This window comes from Equus caballus, chromosome 3, assembly GCF_041296265.1.
Source record: "Equus caballus isolate H_3958 breed thoroughbred chromosome 3, TB-T2T, whole genome shotgun sequence".
NCBI lineage: Eukaryota > Metazoa > Chordata > Mammalia > Perissodactyla > Equidae > Equus > Equus caballus.
This window is the reverse complement of record NC_091686.1, coordinates 83,460,107-83,469,270: the sequence shown is the minus strand read 5'-3', so window position 1 is coordinate 83,469,270 and position 9,164 is coordinate 83,460,107. Positions and strand designations below refer to the sequence as shown.

The window sequence follows — 9,164 nt, the reverse complement described above, 5'->3', positions numbered from 1 at the left end:
CTCCCAGTGAGGGACCCCAGACTGCTTCCACCTCTCTGAAAAACAATGAGCATCTTTATATATGTCCCCTTAAGGACCTATGTCAGACTTTCTCTAGGTCACAGGCTATGCTTAGTCTTAATTTGACCAAATAGGGCCGGTGGCTATCCAGCATAGCTGCACCAGTCCACATTCCCACCAGCAGGGCATGAGGATCTTTACATCCCCGCCTCTCCACAGCACTCAGCATGAGCGCCAGCTTTGTAATTTGTGCTAATCTCATGTGTGTCGAGTGCTAGTTTTTGCTTTAATTTGCATTTCTTGCAAACCTCGGTGAGTCTGCACATCTCGTCACAGGCTGGATATCATCTTATGCTCCCCCTTCCTAGGAATCGAGTATGCTCTTCCTTTGACTATATTTCTATTGGAATTCCCAGACTCCTTATCTGTTCTACCTGTTACTTTTATCCATGACTATTTTCCTAGAACAGAAAAGCTTATTTGTGATGTAATCAAATTCATCAATTTTAGCCTCATGGTTTGTACTTTGGGAGTTTTGTTTAAGTTTGTCCCCATCTGTGAGTTACAAAAATAGTCTCTTTTCTATTAACTTTGTGTCCTTACCATTTGTATATTTAGGTGATAATCCAGCTAGAGTCCATCCTTGTGTGTGGTGTTAGGCGAGAATACGGTTTTCTCTCTAAGCCCCCAGTTGTGTTTCATTGGTCTGTCTGTTTCTTCGTCAGAACTGCCCTGTTTTTATTACTCTGACTTTAGGGTGGAGCAAGTCGCCATTCTCCACCCTTTGTTCTTCTTTTTCAAAGTTGACTTGGTTACTCATGGATCATTAAACTTCCTTACCAAATTTACATAAAATTGTTGAGTTTCTAAAAAGCTGGAGTTTCTGAAATCTAGTTGGAATTTCATTGAACTTTGATTGAATTTATGGATTTCTTTGCAAAAAACTCACATCTTTATTACATTGTCATGCCATCTAAGAGCACTGGAAGAACTCTTCATTTGTTCATCTTATTCATAGTCTTAATAGAGTTTTATATTTTCTCCACTGAGATCTTAAGTAGTCATTTCTTAATCAAATTGTTCCAATGACTGTTGCTTTATAATACTTCTAAATTTCTGGTAAGTCTAGTTACGCTGCATTATCTTATTATTTTCTCTTTAGAATGTTCCTAGCTATTCTTAAAAAAAAGAGTTTATTTATACATAACCTCCATACAGAAAAGTGCACCAAATTTTATTTTTACAGCTTGATGAATATTCATAAAATGAATATTACATACCCATATACCAGAGAGATCACTAAATGTTCTTTAATAAGTGAGTTCCTAAGTACTTTATAGTTTTTGTTTTTGTTGTGAAGAGTACCCTATTTTTTAAAAATGTATTTAGAAATAGTTGTTACTGGTATAAACACTACTGATTTTTTAAGTTGTATCTGGCAATCTTGCTGATGTCTTGTTTCTTCTAACAGTTGGTTGACTACTCTATTGGTTTTCTATACAGATGGTCTTGCCCATGCAAATAACAACTATTTCTTATCTCTTCAAATCCTTTTGCCTTGTAGTTCATTTCTTTTCTCACACTGCGGTTGTCCAGGACCTCCAATATTGAGTTAAACAGTGGCAGTAATAGTGAGCATCCTGTCTGTTCCCAATCTCAGATGGAATTCTCCTAGAATTTCTCCAGCAAACACAACGTTTGATGTAGATATTTGGCATATGATCTTTATAAAACAAGGATATTTCCTTCTAGATCTGATTTTATAAGAGTTTTTAGTTTTTATTTTTTTATTATTATTATTCTTTTTTCTGGAGTGTCTGGTTTATTCAAACTGTCGGTCAGAGGCCCCACCATGGAGCAGAAACCGAATAGCTGGGAGCTGTGGGGCTAGACAAGGCAGGGATGTCCAGGTATCAGAAGGTAAAGGGAGCTCAGCTGAGCAGCCAGAGCAGCGTTAGGGCCAGGCAGAGCAGGAGAGAGCAGGCCCCACCGAGCCCAGCCCTATTCATGGCCTCGGCATAGAACCTCGCCACCTCCTCATTGGGGTTGCCCTGGGCCAGGTCGAACCACATCTGGATGCAGCGGCCGCTCCCTCGGCTGTAGTTGCTGACCTTGTAGGAGTGACTCCAGATTTCATTACACAGAGCTTCAGGGGTGGGGAAGTAGAAATCGAAGGGGCGGCAGGCAGCTTCCACTGGGCACTGGTTAAACCCTGTAGGGAGGACAGAAGATCTTTAGCTACTGGGCCTGGAACTATCTCTGGTTCTGCCAGCCCCATAACCTCGAATCTCCATACACCAGTTCCACACCCCCACCTCTTTACCTCCAAATCCCTCCCACCCCTCCCGCCCCGGCCCCCACCTGAGGTGCAGTTCCAGCCCTTGTGCCAGTTGGTCTTGCAGGTGTAGGAGGGGTGACAGTCTTCCCACCGGCACGGACAGTCCTCTTTGCACAGGGGCACATCCAGGATCCGCTCTTTGCTCCAGCTCTGGTCCACCTGCTGGATCCAGGGCCCCAGGTTGGGGGAGCACTCACAGAGACAGGTGTCCTGGATGAAGTGGCGTTTGCGGATGGCCTCCATTCTGCCACAGTGGTCCCAGTTGAATCTGTACAGGTGGGAGATGTCCTTATGGGCTTCCTGGCTGGTGGTGAGGGAGCAGCAGGAATTCTCTTTCCAGGGATTGCACTGCTCATGCAGCGTGTCCTCCGGGCCTGGCTTTTGTTTGTGATGCTTGGCGTCCATGCAGACATTGAGGTCAGTCCTGGGCAGGGCTGCCTGCACGGCAGCCACCCACACCAGAAGGAGCAGCAGCTGTGTTGTCATGGGCAGGGCCATGGCAGTCCCTGAGGAAGAGCTGTGGTCAGTGGCGCCAAGGAATGTGGAAGTGGCAAGAGTTTTTATTTTTGATCATAAATACTTATTGCATTTTATCAGTGCCTTTTCTGGTTCTATTACAATATTCACACAGTTTTCTCCTTTAGGCCATATGTGTGGTGAGTTAAATTGATTGATTTTCTGATGAATCATTCTTGCTTTCGTGGAGGTAAAACTTTCTTGATGGTATATTATCATTGTCATAATAATAATAATAGTTATTATTGATATACTGTTAGATTGGGCTCAATAATATTTTATTTAGGATTTTCACATTTATGTTTAGACGTGAACTATGCCTGTAAATTTCCTTTCTTGTTCTCTCTGTCTTGTTTTGGAATCAAGATTACTCAAGCCTCATAAAATGGTATGAGCTTCTTTTGAATTTGAAACTTCATAGAATTCACCTGCAAAAATTGGCCTGGGGCTTTGGGAAAAGGAGATCTTTGATTTTCTTTACAGTTCCATTAGTTTTTATTAATTAATACAAATTTGCATTTCTTCTTGTGCTAATTTTAGCATTTTATATTTCTCAAAAAACTGTTCATTTCATCTGTTTTCAAATAAATATGCTTCTTTTTTAAATTTCAAATTTATTAGCATATAGTTCAAAATATTATTTTATTTTTGTAAATATTTCTCGCATCAGAAATAATTTCCTCCTTGCTATTCTGTACTTTTTTATTTGCTTCTTTTCTTTTTTTTCATGATTCATCTGGTCAGAGGCCCACCATTGTTTTCCAAGAGCCAACTTGTGGTTTGATTGTTCTCTGTTTTTTATTGTTCTCTATTACATTGACTTTCATCTCTTATTATTTCTATCCTTTGTTCTTCGGATTTACTCTTTTTCCAACTTCTACAATTTAATGCTTAATTTATTCGCTTTCAATCTTTCTTGTTCCCTATTAAACATATTTAAAGCTATAAATCTTACTCTAGTGCCTTAGCTTTTTTGACATGTAGTGTTTTCATGGATCATTCAGTTCTTACTATTTTGTAACTACCTTAATATTTTTAAACTTATTTTGCCAATTTTAGTACAAATTTATAGTCATTGGGATTTTTAGATATATGAGATTATTAGTTTCTAGACATGTAGGATTTTTATAACTTTTCTTTAGTTATTGATTTCTAATTTCATTGAATAAAATAATAGTCTGTATCAAACTGATTATTTGGAATTTATTGACACTTCCTTTGCACAGTTAATGTTTACTAAGTTTCCATGTGTGCTTAAAAAGAGCTCTATTTTTTCTTATTGTTAAATAATGAATAGAGAAAAAGAGTGTGTCTATACATGTATGCATACACTTTGGTTTAAGATTATTAATTATATTATTCAGATATTCCAAAGCTCTGCTTATTTCTTTTTGTCTATTTGATCCATTGTTTTCAAGAGAAAAATATTTACATCTCCAGTTATAAAATTGATTTAGTAATTCTCCCTGAAGTTTTACAAGTTGTTGCATTATTCATTTCGAGGGTATATAGTTTACTTCATAGGTGCATATATGGTCATTAATATTTACATCTTATTGCTCTATATTGTTTTTTCAAAGATACAGCCTCTTTCTTTGTCTCTTATGATATATTTTGCCTCGAATTCTATCTTTTCAGGTATTACAATTCCACCCCAATCTACTTCGATTCATTTTTTGTGTAGTATATCTTATTACATCCTTTTGTTTTCAAATTTTCTATATTCTATTGATTTAAATGTGTTCCTTATAGACTTTATATTGTTATAACATTTTTGCTATTCTGAAAGTCTGTCTTTATATTGGTAAATTTAAACCATTCACTATATCTTTCATCTCTTATACCTCTTCTCTCCTTTCCTTTGGTTAAATTTTCTCCTTTGTTTAAAAAGCGTGCATTCTTTTTTAAAATTATACGTTTTTTTTGTCTTATGGTTGACTCTAACCTAAGATCCACATTTATGTTTATTTAGTCCTACTGATTTCTTTAACTTATCCATGTATTTCAACGTCCTCAATATCCTTTATTAGCTTCGTCTCTTATTCCTTATCTTTAAATGTTGCAGGCCCCCAAGACTCAGTCCTCATCTTCTTCCCTTCTCCATCCTCCCTCCGTAGGTAAGCCTTCCAGTCTCATGGCTCAAATGTTACTTATATGCTGATGACTCCTAAATATGCCTATGTAGCCCAAACTTTTACCAGCCTCCAGACTTTTATATCCAATCTCCTTCTCAATATCGCTGCCTCTGTTCATTGGGGATGTCAACCTGCCCACAATAGAAGTCTTGATACTCCCCCGCCCCCAATAATTGTACTCCTACAGTGTCTCCAACTCAGTAAATGACTCCATCAATCACCCAGCTGCTTAGACCAAAGTCCCAGGAGTTCTCTCTGATTTCTCTTTTTCTATCATCCCACATTCAAACCTTCAACAGGACTCCTAGCTTTCCTTCAAAAGACAGCCCCAATCTACTCACTTCTGTCACCTTCAGAGCTATCATCCTCATCCAGGTCACTATCACCTCTCACCTGGACCATGGTGATTGCCTCCCGCCTCTCCTAACTGGTCTCCTCACTTACACTATTGCCCCCCATAATCTAGTCGCCTCTTCAAAGATCTTTTTGTAACGAAAGAAATAGCACTGCACCGCCTACGAAAGTCTCCCACTGCCTTCCCATCACAATTAAATCCAAACCCCTTTCCATAGCCTATTAGCAGAGTGACCATATAATTTATCTATCCAAACCAGGCACTTTTGAGACTAAGAAAAAGCTCTATGAACCAGAAGATGATGCCAGGAGAAATGACCATTTCACAACCTAACCCTTCCCTGCTCCCTCAGCTCCAGCCACACTGGCCATGTTGTTCTTTTTTTTTTTTTTTTTTTTTTTTTGGTGAGGAAGATTGGCCCTGAGCTAACAACTGTTGCCAATCTTCCCTTTTTTTTTGCTTGATGAAGATTGTCGCTGAGCTAACATTGGTGCCAATCTTCCTCCATTTTGTATGTGGGATGCCACCACAGCATGACTTGATGAGCAGTGTGTAGGTCCATGCCCAGGATCCAAACTGGTGAACCCCAGACCACAGAAGAGGAGCATGAGAACTTAACCACTACACCACCAGGCTGGCCCTTTTGTTGCTCTTTTTTAATGGTTCCTACATCAATGCCTTTGCACTAGCAGAAATTCAACAAGGATGTCTTAAATACCTAGTGTATGTCAGGCATTGTGTCTGGGGGTACAGTGAACAAAACCAAGTTTCTACTTTCATGGAGTTCACATTCCAGAAGTTCCTTCTGTCCAAAGACCTTCCCCCCAGATTCTCACAGGGCTCACTCATCCACATCATTCAGGGATTTGTTCAAATGTCACCTCTTTGAAAAGGTCTTCCCTGAATATCCCATGTACAATGGCCTGCCCCCACCACCCCACCAATCTCCACCCCGGACCCTGATTGATTGTTTTTCATTAGCACCTGAAATTATATTTGTCCATGGTTTGTTTCTTATACTCTCTTTCCTTAGACTCTAAGCTTCAAGAAGGCAAGGATTTTGCCTACCTTGGTCACTGCTCTATTCCCAACTCCTGGAAATGCCTGAACCATCAATATTGTTTAATAAATAAATGATGAACAGTTCACTGGGGACATTTAATATGCACAAACTTTTCCCTTTGGGAGCATTTAACTATGTTTTTCAAGAATATTTAATAACAGTGAGTTCCTCAGAGGCATCTAAAGAGGGTCTCACTATCACAGCCATTTCTCTTGAAAAAAGCCCTTTCTCACACATTCATTTAATTGACGTGGCTGTTCTCCCTGCACTAAAAATTGGGCTATGCAAGCAGAATCCGCATATAATTCTGCCCTCTCTTAGCATCACTAAAACCCAAACTGAAAGCACACGCGTGAAAGAGATGACGAGTCCTTCTTTTTCTGGAAACTTCCATGGCATATTGATCCACCTGTCTTCCTGATACAATGCTGCACTTTTTAAACTGTGAAGTATGCCCTTGAAAGGGAGCTCCGTCTTTCCCAAATACCCTCAGGGCTGAAGCCTGGGCTGCAAGCGCTCCTTAAGGGTGTTTCACCTGTGGCCAGAGTCCAGCTGGCTGGAGTTTCTTCAGGTTACTGCCTCTGCGCTTCAGAAAGCTCTCTGTAGATAAGCATGTGAGCAAGCATGAGCTATAATTATAAAATAACGAAATGATTTTTCTGTACAACCTATGGCTATCGTTCTCCTGAAGATTGTCTGGCTAGTCAAATATTTTCCCCTTATTCTGCCAAGTTTCTCAGAAATTTAATTAAAAAGGGCTTTGATGGTGTGTATCCAAGGGAAACCAATTCCTGGTTTTAACTAAGGAAGAAATGAATACTTAGAGCAAGTTGCTATGATGGTCCAAGGCGAGCACAAGGAGGGTTTTGAAACATTGAACTCGTATGCCAAATCCAGCCGACAGCTCAAAGAATTTGTTAAGAAAGATATTTCTTTGGAGTAGAGAATATCATGGAAACATTTGATTCAACGTGACTTTTTAAGAGGTGCATGTCAAGTACTCCTCGGGAAGCAATTGCTTGGGTCCCTACAGTCATTCTGCTTTAAGCATCCTGTGATCTCAATTTCAATTATAATACTTCTTCAAATGAATTTTATTTATATATTTCAATCCATCATTGTCTGATTCCCTATGCTGTCTTTGGTATTCTTGCCCTGGACTGCAGTTATGTTCTGGCCGAAAGAAGGCAGCTTGTGTTCAAATACAACTAGAACAGGTTAAATTTTTCAATTAGATGCATGAAATTGAGGAAGAGAATCTTTCCACGACTCAATTTGTTTCACCATAAAATGGAGCTAGTAATACCTACCTGTCAGGTTGCAATGAGGAGTGACTGTGACCATGTGTGGGAATATTTGCCAACTACAATTTGGGATGAGTAAGTCTGGGACCAAGGTGAGGCAAGTGAGGAGCAAAATTTAAGGGGGCCCCCAAAAACCAGTAACCAAGGTAAATAATATTTAATGCAATACTTTTTAAAAGCCAAATCATGGGGCTGACCCAGTGGCATAGTGGTTAGGTTCGCGCACTCTGCTTCAGCAGCCCGGGGTTTGCAGGTTTGGATCCTGGGCGTGGAGCTAGCGCTGCTCATCAAGCCACACTGTGGCAGCGTCTCACATAAAACAGAGGAAGACTGGCACAGATGTTAGTTCAACAGATGTTAGCTCAGGGCCAATCTTCCTCACACACACACACACACACACACACACACACAAGTCAAATAATGCAAAGTAATCCATGATGAACAAAATATCAAAAATATGGGCTCTGGGTATGAGAATGTGAGAGTTATAATCATCTGTTTGATAGGGGTATACAGGACAGACATTTAATCAACCGTCTTTGCCACGTCACACAGTTTTAAGACTGTCCTTTGTTTTCAGCAAGTGCTCTCAGAGCCGGGCTGCCATCTACTGCTGCTGCCTCACTGTCCCATCAGCGGGAAGCTGTTCGCAATTTACTGTTTGCTTGAGCTCTTGCTTTCTCTTCTTCGCACTGACTTGTTGCCTTTCTGACGATTCCTTCATTCTTCAAGCTCCTCCATTGTCCTCCAAGGGGCGCTCTGGTTCTTTTAAAAAAATGCCTGTTTTAGCGCAAGATTTGGTGCCAACAGTCCTTTAAACTTGTTTTTTTCTGACATTGGACTCTTGCACCAAATGCTGGCTTTTCTGAGGCTCTCAAGGTGACATATGTAAAAAGAAGCACCTGCTGCAGTGTACACTCTCAGGGGAGTTGTTCACACAGAGTGGCCTTCCCTGGTCCAGCCAGGTGAAAAGCCCATTGATGCAACCCACAGATTTCACGGAAACCCAAAGGCAGTGTTTAAATGTGGATTATATGAAGCAAGTTTAGAAGTCTAGAACACGTGTCCCTGACAGGGAGAACTTTCTCAAATTCTCTCCGGTGCAAGCAGGGGCTATTCATTGATTTCTTGTTATCACCATCATCAGATGCCCATTTCTACCAGTAGTAACTATTCTTTACTGCTTACTGTGTGCTAGTTTCTGTGCATTCATTCTGTCATCCAGTCCTTATGACATCCCTTTGGGGTAACAATGATTAGCCCATTTATGGATGAGGATGCACACAGACTTAGAGAGGCTATTGCATTTAGCAGTAATAGATTCATTCACTTATTCATTCAACACATATTTATAAAGTTCCTGCAATGTTTGAGGCTCTGTGTTATATCTTTGGAGGCTAAAACTCTGGCTGAGTTAAGCAGAAAAGGCTTTATAAAAGGATACTCAGTGGCC

General features: G+C 40.1%; 1 protein-coding gene across 1 annotated transcript; it reads right to left on the bottom strand.

Annotated features, from left to right (window-relative positions):
• Positions 1-1,814: 1,814 nt before the first annotated feature.
• LOC100059683 (folate receptor alpha-like) lies at positions 1,815-2,861 on the bottom strand. Its single transcript, XM_001492194.4, has 2 exons — positions 2,362-2,861; positions 1,815-2,212 (listed from the first exon to the last, which is right to left on the bottom strand). Exons 1-2 carry the CDS (start codon positions 2,834-2,836, stop codon positions 1,932-1,934), a joined length of 756 nt encoding a protein of 251 aa, XP_001492244.1. The 5' UTR covers positions 2,837-2,861; the 3' UTR covers positions 1,815-1,931.
• Positions 2,862-9,164: the final 6,303 nt, after the last annotated feature.

What these genes read in the sequence shown, in the direction of transcription:
- LOC100059683 (XM_001492194.4), bottom strand. Translation starts at nt 2,836, where the DNA reads ATGGCCCTGCCCATGACAACACAGCTGCTGCTCCTTCTGGTGTGGGTG. An exon ending in GGGCTGGAACTGCACCTCAG is followed by an intron (nt 2,213 to 2,361) that starts GTGGGGGCCGGG and finishes TCCTCCCTACAG; the next exon opens with GGTTTAACCAGTGCCCAGTG.